The 13,365-nt window shown below is 34.8% G+C and overlaps 1 protein-coding gene across 9 annotated transcripts in view; it reads left to right on the top strand.

The window, feature by feature from the left end:
* ATP8A1 (ATPase phospholipid transporting 8A1) overlaps nt 1-13,365 on the top strand; it is a 102,008-nt gene that overhangs the window by 51,333 nt on the left and 37,310 nt on the right. For all 9 annotated transcript variants that reach the window (XM_086888363.1, XM_086888365.1, XM_086888364.1 and 6 more), the window contains 5 exons: nt 1,518-1,656; nt 2,453-2,517; nt 6,840-7,012; nt 9,614-9,797; nt 9,907-10,017. In XM_086888363.1, coding sequence (XP_086744489.1) covers nt 1,518-1,656; nt 2,453-2,517; nt 6,840-7,012; nt 9,614-9,797; nt 9,907-10,017 — 672 coding nt within the window. The remainder of the gene's footprint in view (nt 1-1,517; nt 1,657-2,452; nt 2,518-6,839; nt 7,013-9,613; nt 9,798-9,906; nt 10,018-13,365) is intronic.

Here is a 13,365-nt window from a genome sequence, read left to right as displayed (position 1 = left end):
TGAATCACTATTGAGGAATAACACTTAGATAGAAAAGAAAAATCTAGCAGTATACTGACTGTTGTGTCATGTAGTCCTTGCAGTTTAAATAATCAAAATGAAGGAACAATTAATCAAAGAAAGTTTTTGCTGCAAGTAGCTGCCTTGCTGGAAAGTGCTGATTATGGGTTGAACTACTGGAAAGCCTTTTTTCCGAGTTCTTCTAGTGTATAAAAACCTGTAATAACAGATAAAAAACATCTGCTTCATTATATAATGATCTTGGAACAATGGAGTGATCAAGATTGGAAGGGACTTCAGGAGGTCATCTAGACACAAATCCCTGCTCAAAGCAGGGCTAGTTTTGCTTGCCCAACACTTTGATGAAGTTTTGAGTATCCACAAGGATGGAGTTTTCCCAGCTGCAGCAGGTAATTTTTTTTGATACTCAACTTAGTCTTCTTTCCTTCATCTGAATTAATTTTTTTATTGCTGCAGAATATGACTGATGCCTCCTTGCTCTTTCACTGTGCAGCATGTCTTTTGGAGGATTGCTGCTCTGCAAGCTTCAGTTAGCAGAAGGAATCTCCCGTAGTCTTATTTTTTTCCCCATCTCATCCTACTTCTAAACTCATCCTACTTCTCCAGGTGCTCTTAATATAATATAGTGGGCTCTTGACCCTAAGCTATTTTTGTGTCCCTGTGTTGGATTTGCTCCACTTTATCAGCCTCTGTTTTACTGAAGCCTTGTAAAGTGAGCTTGTACCCAGATACAGCGTCACAAGAGCAGAGCCTTAAGTTTCTGGCAGCACTTCTTCTGGAGTAGCAAATCATGAGGTTCACACTTCACTGCCTCAACAATAAAAAGGTCCCATGACTATTAAATTTATAAGGAAAAAGAGTGCAGGAGACCAATAGTGTTTGAAGTTTCGATACTTAAATTTTGGGGGGTTATTTTTAGGTTACTCAGAAAGTATAAGAGATGGATTGATGAGAATGCTTTAAATTCAGAGCATCACTAATCTGTGGTGTCTGTAATTTAGCATGTTTTAAAGGTATAGAAATAGGAAATATAAAAATGTCTGTCTTCACAAAAACTGTGTAGATTTGCTCCATAGGAAGCTAAAAATCAAAGCTAAAGTACTAAGATAAATTGACAGGTATTTTGGATTTTTTATACAAAGTGAAGAGAAATCATTAAAAGAGAAAAGGTGTGGTATTAGCACTCCTGAAGCCTTAAAATCAGAGAGAAACTCCTCAGGAAATGGTAGCTGTTGCTGAACAAACTACTAGAGCTACTGAGTGAAAAATTGATTGAAGTTTGAATGGTCACACTGTGTAGTCTTGCCAAGCCACACAGATATCTAAGTTCATGGAATAAAGCGGAAGTTGTTTATTTGTTGGTACCAAATCTGATTAATGAGTTTAGAGAGCATTAATCTTGAGGTGAATATAGAGAGTTAAATAAAATAAATGGAACATTGAAATTTAATTTAAACCAAAAAAACCTATATGTGTGAAATATTTTATGTTCACAGAATCTTCAGCTGCTTGGAGCAACAGCAATTGAAGATAAACTACAAGACAAAGTGCCTGAAACCATAGAGACACTCATGAAAGCAGACATAAAAATCTGGATACTTACAGGGGACAAACAAGAGACTGCCATTAATATTGGTATTATATTTGCATTTATTTGATGTCTTTGTGACAGGTTTAAAAATTATAGCAGTTGATGGAGTAAAATTTCTTCCAGAATGGAAAGCTGTCTTGTGAAAAACAGTAATATTATATGTCACTTCAGAATTTGTCAGTGATAGTCAGTGATAGGGGGAAGATAGAGAATGGTGGATTCTGCCTCTTAATATAACAAGAGCAAGAAAAAGTATGTTTAATGTTCTTTGCATGTGACCATATCAGTATTTACTGCTGTAGTGTAGATACATGTCCAAAATGAAGCCTTACTTTAGTCATATAAATCCTTTTTATTGGATGTTGTTATTTCCAGTCTTAAAAAACTCTCCACATGCACATGATACAGTTGATCTAAGATTATTTTCCTTAGTACTTTCAAAATAGAGGAAATACATCTAATAGAAATATTTCCACTTTACTTTTGACTAGGCAGCCTATAGCATTAGCACATGCATCCTGTTTAATGCATCGAAGAATAAAACAAATTAATGAAGAGGTGTATATATGCAAGTTTTGAATATGGCGTATATATACAAGGTGTATATATGCAAGTTGCATTCTGAAAAATTGCGAAGTTCAGGGAGATCTGTTTGTTGTTTTCTGTAACTCTCTTTAAAGCACCTCTGAATAAGGTAGAACAGTTGCAAGTTACAGCAAGGGAAAGTCTAACTGTTCTGGCTTAGTACCTGTATGTACTTTTATAAAATGCAGTAGAATTTTTTTTTGTCATTTATTTCAGCTAGGGAAATCTTTTTAAAAACAAAATCTTTTCTAACAGGTCATTCTTGTAAACTTTTGAGAAAGAACATGGGACTAATTGTTATAAATGAAGGCTCTCTTGACGTAAGTAAAATCTTCGAAGTTCTCAGTTAATGAAACATTATTTTATTGCTTAAAATATCCAGACATCATGGTGAAGATGGTGTAAAAAATAAGTTAGAGTGTCTATTTATCTAGACAGAAAGTTTTGCCAAAACCATGGTTTGAGGGGATATTGTTTATGTTTGTTTTATGGGGTTGCTTTCTTAATTTTAGTACTCCATGCTTGGAAGACTATATGGTCTTTGTGACAGAAAGTTACTGAATAACTGGAAAACAGTCTACACTTTCTGAAACGCAGTGTATCTACTACACAAAGGAACTTCACTACTATGAGTAAATTAATTCCATATAGTAGATTTCATCCATGCAGGCTCAAAGCCAGGAGCTTCACATTATGCAAGCACTCCAAATGAACCGCTTCTAGTGTAATGATTCAAAAGTTCAATAAATATCTATCAAACAATATCTTTTTATAGCAAATTTATATAAATATAGTTTAAGAATAAAAGGTAGTAGTTGCAATAACTGCACTGTACCCCCTATTTCAATGTTTTGGGTAAATTACCTTGAAAGTTCTAATAGAGGAGTGGATTAGGTCTCAGGAAATGGAGAAAGGGATGGACTGCTGTGATTGCAGAATGCTGAGACAGTGCAGCTGCAAAGGTGGATCAATTCATCTTTTGTTTCTGCATATCAGTAACAGGTGGCAGGAGACTGCAATACCTAGTTGGAGTATTGTCTGTTAGGGAATTTACATAGAATGAAACTTTGGCTTTTGATAGGTTCACTGGAGTTAGGGTGGCTGGCTTTTCTTGGTCTGTGTACTCTTCTGAAAAACACTGAAACCTTGAACTGAGAACAGTGGCATTCAGTGCATGCTTCTTCCCCTTGCTGTTAAAATAATGCTATTTGTCCATTGCATTCCAGTGGCTTCTCCTAAAACATAGCTTGCTCCATTCTAATCCCTTTATGGACAGGCAGACTCCCCTGTTTCTGAGACACATAAAATAAAAGATTTAACAAAACAAACACCTCGTCAATTTGGTCATTGTTGTGACTTCAGCATGCAAAGCAGAGGAAGTTAGAATAAAAAAGTATATTTTTTCAGACTGTATCTCAGCTCTGTGAACTGAGCTTACAAAGAATATGCTAAAATAAAAGATCCTCTTTTATATGAACAAATGCCCTTTATTCATGAAATCATAAGAAAAATACCTCAACCCCAGCCACCTCCTCAGTCCCCAGTGGGCATTAGCTGGTATAGAACTAAAAGTATTTAGGTACCTCAACTCTTCAGAATATTATTTGTTTTGGGGCTCTTGTCTCATGAACATCTGAGCTTAGCTTCACAAACAAAATGTGGGTTTTGTTAGTCAGTTCTTACAGTTGTGTAGAAGAGCACTGGATTTTATTTCCCTTCATATTAACCTAATGGGCTGCTAAATTTCACTATAGTACTGTTAACCATAGACAGACATCATAACATAGCCTTACTGTTTTACTTGTGAATTTAAACAGGAAATAGAGAATAATTCGATTACCATTCAGTTTCAGTGAAAAATATTTAATTGAAATATGAAAAATATTTCATAGAGGATATTTTTATACTACTTTTAATCTGAGGCATGTGATTTCAGCTTAGGGAGTATGCCCACAAAGGAATTTTAAATATGACAATTTTACAATTGGAGTTTCATTTTGTCTTGAGATATGAGTTTTTTTGTTTTAATATGTAGTATTCTTGGAGCTACCTGATGGCATGTCTGCTTTTGATAAAATTTAAGGTCAATTTAAACAGAAGAATTCACCACTAAACAATATCCCCAAGTGCTACATCCTCAACTGTTTTGAGTTCTGTGGGTGGTGACTCCACCACTTCCATGGGCAGTCTGCTCCAATGTCTGAGCACCCTTTCAGTAAAGAAATTTTTCTTATATCCAATCTAAACCTCCCTTGGCAAAACTGGAGGCTATGTCCTCTTGTCCTGTCACTGGTTTCATGGAAGAGACTGACTCCTATCTCACTACAACCTCCTTTCATGCAGCTGTAGAGGGCAATAGGGTCCTCCCTGAGCCTCCTCTTCCCTAGGCTACACAATCCCAGCTGCCTCTTCTGCTCCAGACCCTTCCCCAGCTCCATTGCCATTCTCTGGACATGTGCTGGCACCTCAATGTCTTTCTTGTACTGAGAGGCCCAGAACTGAACACAGGACTTGTGTGGCCTCCTTAGTGCTAAGTACAGGGGACATTCACTACCTTGGTCCTGCTGGCCACACCATTGCTGACACAGGCCAAGATGCCTTTGGCCTTTTTGGCCAGCTGGGCACACCCTGGCTCATGTTCAGCTGGCTGTCACACAGCACCTACAGCTGCTGGTTTTACAGTTCTTACCTAGTAAACAGTACACCCTTCCAAGTCACAATAAGCTAGTTTCTCCAGGAGAATAACTTGAGATACAGCCTCAAAGACTTTACTGAAGTGCAGGTAGACTACATCCACAGCCTTTCCCTCTGCTATTCGTGTTACCTTGTTGTAGAAGGAGATGAGGTTGATCAAGCAGGATCACCTTCCCTAAACCCATCCTGGCTGGGCCTGATCCCCTGGTTGACCAGTACATGCCTTGTGATGACACTCAAGATGATCTGTTCCATCACCCTCCCTGGCTGACAGCCCTGCCATTCTCCCAAATCCTCCGTCTGACCCGTTTTGTAGATGGACATCACATTGGCAAACCTCCAGCTGTGTGGGACCTCCAAGGTTAACCAGGTCTGATGAAAAATATTGGATGTGGAAGAGTATGGTGAGCTCTTCCACCAGCTCCCTCAGCACCCTCAGGTGGATCCCACTGGGGTCTATGCACTTGCATAACTAAGTGGCAGAGATCATTTTCTCCTGGATTATGTGGATTTTATTACATAAAAGAAACAGTAGATGAGAGGAATATGACTTCTCATGTTTAAACTTTGTTAGAAATTGAATAGTCCACAGAAATGAGAAAAATTGATACTTCCTTTATGTTGTAATATTTCTTAATTAAAGATGGTCTGGAAAATATTTACAGAAACTGTAGTCATTTTAAGGATTTTTTAACACATAATTTTAAACAGTGGAACTTCATTTCTGTCACAATTTCTAGTGGGTGAGAGCCAGGAAACAAGTGCTGAATTCCCTAACAGGCTAATTTTATTTTAGATAAACAAACCAATGAATCTTTAGAAGGCCAGGAGAAACAAAATAGTCAAAAACCATTAACAACAATGTGTGGAACTGGGAGGAGTAAGTTGAGTTGAAAATGCAAAGCAGTATTTTTCATTTCAGAGGGTTTTGAGATTTTTAATTTGTTCAGTATTTTATTTTTAGGTGGTTACACCAAATTTTATGTATGCCTGACGTCACTGAAGTAGCACAATTATTTGGTTGGTAAACTTGTTAAAAAATATGGAAACATGTTGTTATAGGATGTCGCTAGCTTCCAAAGTCAGTATTTTACAAGCAGAAGAGGGTTTTTTCATCTTCCTTTCTCCTCTAAAATACTTTTTACTTCTGGGCTGTGAAGCAGGAAACAGAAATATGTTGTAGCTCTGTAAAGGTTTTTCGAAAAGAAAGAAGGGCAACAAGCAATATTTTTTGTCCTTCAAGACACTCCATGGTAGAGCTGCACTGTAGGTAACTTGGTGTCAGTGACCTTCCCAAAGCAGGCTGGTATATAAATAAATACATATGAATGTATTGTCTACTGAAGTCAATCTGAAGTTCTCAGCATTAGATCACAAAATAGTGACTTGTGTAGGAGTGATTTAAACTATCATTAGCAATTGAAAAATACAAAATACATTCCTTTGTATAACATGTACTTGATGTTACAATTGTTAAATTATGTTAAAATATTAATTAAATGAGATAGAATTATCAGTTATAATGCCTGTACTTACATCAAGAATTGTCTGTGTTTCCTTTTCTCTAAACATTTAGGAACATTTTGCATAATAGCAAATTCTAGTATCTCTATATATGTGAATCATCTTTTGTATTATTATATTACTTTTCTGTATACCTGTGTCTTTTGGCAAATATTATGCAGCTATTGTTGCTGTTCAAAGAGCATTAAAAGTTCACCATAATATACACTTTTTTTTTGGCAGAGTGCAAGAGCAATCCTACAGATCATTTCTACCGGGTTTCTAATAGTGCAACTATTGCAAATATTCTTTTCCTTTTATAATATTTGATAGCAGAACCAAAAGGCAACTTCCTCAAAAGCCAAAGTTTCTGATCACACTGAAAAGTTTGAATTTAAGAATATTAAGAATTAAAAATAATGAATTCCATTTTTTTGTGCAACAGGGAACAAGAGAGACACTTAGCCATCACTGCAGTACTCTCGGTGATGCTTTAAGGAAGGAAAATGATTTTGCCCTCATCATTGATGGTAAATCTCTGAAGTATGCTTTGACATTTGGAGTAAGACAGTATTTCCTGGATTTGGCTTTGTCATGTAAAGCTGTTATTTGTTGCAGGTAAGCTTTGCATTCTATCTCCATGCTATTTTTATTTATTTATAAAAATTAAGAAACTAAAGTTATGAAATACAGTCATTCAAGTGAAATATCACTGTAGAGCGCTCTGCAACAGAGACTACCTGTCAAAGTCAGTCAGATTGTATATTTCCAGAAACATACTTTGTAATCCATTGAGAGTAGTCTCAATAAGGTTGAGACACTAATCTTGTCCTTGAATTGATATTACAGTTAACCACAGGTTTTAGCATATCTAGAGTTGTCTGTAGATCTTTGTCCACAGGCTGCTGTTCTGTAGGATTTGGATTTCATTGTATAAGAAGTGCATAAAAATGTTAAAGGTACTACTTGGGGTGCTTTTTATAACCTGAAGCTGAGATGCCTTTTTTGATCATTATTATGCCCAATTATTATGGGGTTCTTTTATACAATTAATCCTTTCATCCTTTTCTGTAAATATCAACTATTACAGCTATAAACTTCCATTGTTCCATTAAAATAAATCAGATTCATCTGAAAAATCTGTTAAAAATGGAACTATTTTTCTGCTTTGCAAAAGGACACAGAAAAGGAAGTAATATTACAGTATCCAAATAATGACCAGGCTTCTAGTCTTTCCATCCCATCTGAAAAGCAATGCCAAGCTACCAAGGGATTTTTTAATTAGTGTTTTCACTAACAATTTTCATTGTTAAGCTTTGTAGCCATGGTATTTTTTAATTAATGTTTTTGTGGTTAAGCTTTGTAGCCATGCTTCAGCCTGAAACAGTTTGAATTTCAAACTAAGATTTTATTGTCTTTTAAACTGAGAAGTTACTCTGATGAACAGTTCATACTCTGTATAAACACTTTCCTAATGGCAGTAGTATTTCTGACAGATAAGTTGGAGTATTGTGGTTGTTCTACTAGGTTTGAGTTTGCTCAGTACAGTAACAAGCAGGATGCATGTAGAACTGATCCTTTAAAGCCATACTTCTTTCTTCTCTGTCCTTGATTACAAAATATGTTTTATGCCATTTGAAGAGATAATTTTTCTTTTTCTGTTGAACTGTGGAACCATTGAGGGGTATTCTGTACATAAAGCTGTCTTTTAGTGTTTTCATTCTTGCAAAGAAACAAAAAAGTGCAAAATGAAAGTTTCTATTCTAGTAGTATTCTCTCTGCCATTTCTTCATTTTACACATAATATACCTAGGTCAGTAGGTTTCAGTGCATATCAAGATATATGTCTGACATATTTTGTGGTTACTTAAAATTTGGCTGCAGGTTTAAAACAAATTCTTGCTTGTAACACTCACTGTTTTAATGTCAATATTTTTAATATCCCATGTTTCCAAAAAAGTCAATATTCTGCCAAAATATTTGTTTCTGTTAAGTGTTTTGTCTTTAGCAACAAAAACTTCATTTCCTTGTTTATGAGATGGAAAATAAAAAGTTTAAAATGACAGTTTTTAATGAAGGTAAATCACTTTGAAAAATTTAAATATAGATAGATATATAGATATATATAATCCAGACTGAACAAAAATGTAAGCTCTTTCTTTATCCATATAAAGGCAATAAACATTTTAAGCTCTCCTTCCTTCTCAAAGTACAAGTTAAGTCACTTTCTTTTAAGTTTGCAGGCTGTATTGACTTGTGCAGGAGCATTTATTACCAATGGATTCCTCCTAAGACTAGCTGTAGCACAGATGATGCTGACAAATATTCAGTAGATATTTCTCTTAAAAAAAAAAATCTGTATATGTTATTAATTCCAAACAGATGTTTGGCATAAAGACTTTAGCAAACTGAATTCCAACTCCATGTTGGTTTCAGAGAAATACATGCAAGAGGAATGTTAAATGGGTTATTTTGGAGTTAAAATGTACAGCTAAGAGTGAGCGGAATGAATGAAAAATATCTTTTACTGATTTCAACATGAACTTGAGGCAATGACAGTGCCATCTTCCAGCTGACCCTATAAAATTATCTAAAAAGGAATTAAGGCACTGTTCCTGAAAAGTTAGATGAAAAATAAGTACTCAGGAATCTTCTGTAGAAGCTGGCTGTAGCAAGTCTTGGTATAATTCTCTACAGCAGAGTTCAAATAAAACATGTACCAGAAGATCACAGAAAGATTTTTTTCATATAGGTGGACCACAGAATTTTTTCAGAAGGGCTGTTGCCCAGAAACTTTCATCCCAGGTTTTCCACTCATCCCACGCAGCTTTTTCAGAAGTCAAATAGTTGTGCATGTGTTGTGCTGGCTGCCGAATAATGTGATTACGTAGCCACCTTCATTTTGAAGGCTCTATTATTTTTCATTCCTTTATTTTTTTTAAATACATTTTAAATCAGTTCTCTCTAATACACTTGGTAAAGTGATTTCCTCAATATAGAATCCTCTTTCAGCTTTTAAGTAGTCCAGAGTTCAGAAATGTTGTTTTTTATGAATGTGCTTTTAGCAGTTACCCTTGAAGGGCAATACCAAGACCACAACACTAACCAGGATGTTAATTGGTCTGGGTTTATTACCTTTTCACAGAATATTAAGTATGTTCCAAAAGTGCATTAATTTGAAAGTCCTGATTTAAGCCTGACTCTTTCTTTATCCCTTAGGGTATCACCGCTTCAAAAATCTGAAGTTGTAGAAATGGTTAAAAAACAAGTTAAGGTAGTAACTCTAGCGATTGGTGATGGAGCAAATGATGTTAGTATGATACAAACAGCACATGTTGGTGTTGGTATCAGTGGGAATGAAGGTCTACAGGCTGCTAATTCTTCAGACTACTCAATTGCTCAGGTAAATCATTACACTGCAAAATACTACAATAAAATATTTTAAAATAGTGTTAATATTCATGTATGTATATTTTAATTGTATGTTTGTTCATTTTTCATGTGTTTTGCAGTTCAAGTATTTGAAGAACTTGCTGTTGGTTCATGGAGCCTGGAATTATAACAGAGTAGCTAAATGCATCTTGTATTGCTTCTACAAAAATATAGTCCTTTATATTATCGAGGTAATTATACAGTACATGAAATGCTACTTCTTGAAAGTAATTTTTAATTTTGAGCTTTTGGTTATTATATATTATTTTAAAGAAGTGTTTTTACTGTAAATAAATACCTACTAGTACTGAATCTTAAAATTTTAAATAAACTGACTAATTTATATTTTTTTTACTTTAAAAAACCCAATTGTTTTAAAAATGCATAGTAAATATTAGTACCAAATGTGTTGCTAGTTTATTAAAATGCTGTACATGTAACATCATTGCAGTAATTAAGGAATCCAGTTACAAGTTTGTTTTGAATTTACCCAGAGATGTGTGTGCTTCAGCTCTTTGCACTGGCGTCAGGGACTGCTGCATTCACGATCTGAAGCCCTCTCAAAGGTCTCTGTTGCACTGCAGGCCGGATGCTGCTCAGAGCGGTGTCCAGGCATTTTACAGACGAGTTTAGTTCCATTCTTGGGTACCTTTCACCTGCTGAATGGGGTGGCTGTGCATCCTCAGGCTCCTGTTAAAGAACAGGAATACTTTCCTGAAAGTAGCTGACCTAGATTTTTCACCTGGAACTGCAAGGAGTAAAATCTTTTGAAAAATACAGTGGTATGAGAGGATTGTGTTGTAATAAGAGTACATTTATTGACAGGTATGGTCAGAGCAGAATGTATAATTACAGTTTTTACTATCTTCATGACCATATAGCAACCATAAAATTTTGAACATATTTTTAAATACATTTTTAAAGCTCCTCTTTCCCCTGTCTTTCTTCCAACAACTGCTGCGTCTTTTATAATCAAATATATATAGTAATTACATTTATAATTGATTCAAACTTTATATTCACAATGAAACTTTGGGTTAAAAACGTGGAAAAAAAAATTAATTTTGGAAAATCTTGACCACAAAATAAATTTTACAGATAGTCTTATGTAATTTAACATTAATGGGGTTAACAGGTACTTTTTAAATTTTCATAGATTTTATAAAATGTATTTTCAAATTAGTATCTTAAACTTGAAAACATAAGTATTCAGTTTTACTGGAAGAAAATGCCTTATTTCTATTAAACCTGCTGTAAACATTAGATTAATATTTCCAATTTTGATACTTATCTATGTGACCTAACTTACAGTATTTTAAAATATTTTATCTTGTTTTTATGCACAAAAGTTGTAGCCAAAATAGTGCATTTTTCTTACCATATTTTTACATTTTCTAAATTTCCTCTTTTTTCTCTCCTTACTGTGTTACTATTGCAAATAGATTTCTATCTAAGTAGCAGCAAATCTGTAGCCCGTTCAGGAAAATATAAAGTAGGAAGCTATAGAAAAAGCAAGTTCACTAAAGAGCCTTTTTTGCTTAGAAGTGGCAGACTTTAGATCCTGTATTTCAAAGGCTGGATATCTACTTACATGATCAGACTTCCAGAAGTACTGATTAGCACTAGCTCTAGAAGTATTTGAAAAAAACAATATTGATGTATACTTTGCTTATAGAAAGCATACAGAGTTTGGCTTTAGAACATGTTAACGTATTTTTCTTAGATTTCTGTTGTTTTCACCTGCAAACATATCGTATATTTATAACTTAAATCAGATAAAAGTATCCCACTATTTGTATTTTATGAGAAAGAAAGAAACTACAGAGATCGTAGTCTAAAATTCAAAAGGCTTTGATTTCATGAACAGGTAATCTCTTCCTCCTGAGCAGATGGAAGGGCAAAGAGATCATTTTGATATGGGTTGTTATGACCCTTTATGTACAATGCTCACAAGCATTTTGCCATACACACCTTCTCTGGAAGACAAAATGAATTCTACTTGAATTCCTGTATATCAAACGTTTGTCAGCTCAGAAGACTTTTCAGAGATGTTAATAGCTCATGTCAATACTGTGAGTGAATGGGCAGAAATTCATCATTGAATGTCTCCAGAAAGGACAACTGCTGGTCTTGAGTCTCTCTTTTCAGTTTTTTTGTACAGATCAGGCGTGGGAGCAGAGAGCTCAATGAGTATTTGTAAGCTGCTGCTTAATATGCAGAAATGCTACATCAGGAAAACTTCTGTGAGGCTTTTGTGGCCACACCTCCTCTGTCTTGGAGTTTAGAAAATAGTACTGTGAAAAGCATGTCTGGAAGTTACTTTAAACAAGTTTCTTCTTATTCTGACAGTAACTAAAAATACCTACCTTTACTTAATAGATGTGTATCCTATTTTTAAATGTCTGCTCAGTACTAATCAAGAAAGTAGTGGAAAATATTCAATTTAATCTAAAATAAAGCCTTCATCCTAGGCATTCCAGGACTGGTATGAAATTGATGTCCGTTGGTTTCTTAGTTCAGAAAATGTTAAAAGTCTATACTTTTTATATTCTTACACTCAGGCACGGCGATCAGTGCTTATTGACATTTAAAATCCTATTCATAAGAAACAAGAAACGGTCTGTAATAATGTTTTTCTACTCTGTGTCTTGATGCAATAGCTATTTAAATATGGGCTTCATTTTTGTATAGGACTAGTCACAATGACTAGAGAGGTTGTATTCTGATGTACCAGTCTAAATTTCAAGTGAAAACTCTGAATCTCTAATAGACCACTAATGTGCTTTATTAAGCTTGTACACAGCATCACACTCACGTAGGATAAGCCTATGCAAAGTCTCATACTTATTTGGAGGGGCTGTCATTACTTTATAATGGTGGTTGAGATTGAGATTGAGCTCATGATTGAGAACTCCATTGTGGATTGGTTTTAGTTTTGTAATTACCATTAATGTGTAACTGCTGTTAAACTACTAATTTTATGAAGTTATACAAACCAGCCTTTGACATCAGAGGAACAAAATTTTCCTATTCCTACTTCTCATTTTGCTATCTGGTAATAACTAGTAATAGTATAAAGTAACTGATTAATATTAAATAAAAAGAATTTATAATTTTAAAAAATAAGATTTGATTTTTACCCAACATGAAGCATCAAATTAAAGAGTAAAAGTCAAAGACAAGCAGAAGAAACAGATGTGTGGAGTTGAGATTTGAAGTTCTGTCACAGATTTTTAAACATGGCTGTTTGTAGCAATTTAAGTGATACTATGAAAATAATTAATTTATTAAGTAATTAGAGCTGTAATGACTTTTTTAATTCCAAAAACTTTGGATGACGTTATTTTCCCCCCTCCCCCAAGCTCTTTTCTTCCCACTACTGAGTTACCCATATTCTGCCATTCACATCCATAACTGGAATTTTGTTCCTGATTTCCTTCGCCGGACATATCAGATGAATAGCCATGATTATAGTGAGACCCATATAATGCATAACCCCAAACATGAGCAGGGTTCCTGCATGTACTCACACTGGGTCT

This window comes from Cyanistes caeruleus, chromosome 5, assembly GCF_971803275.1.
Source record: "Cyanistes caeruleus chromosome 5, bCyaCae1.hap1.1, whole genome shotgun sequence".
In the NCBI taxonomy this organism is placed as follows: domain Eukaryota; kingdom Metazoa; phylum Chordata; class Aves; order Passeriformes; family Paridae; genus Cyanistes; species Cyanistes caeruleus.
This window is presented reverse-complemented; position numbering and strand designations above follow the sequence as displayed.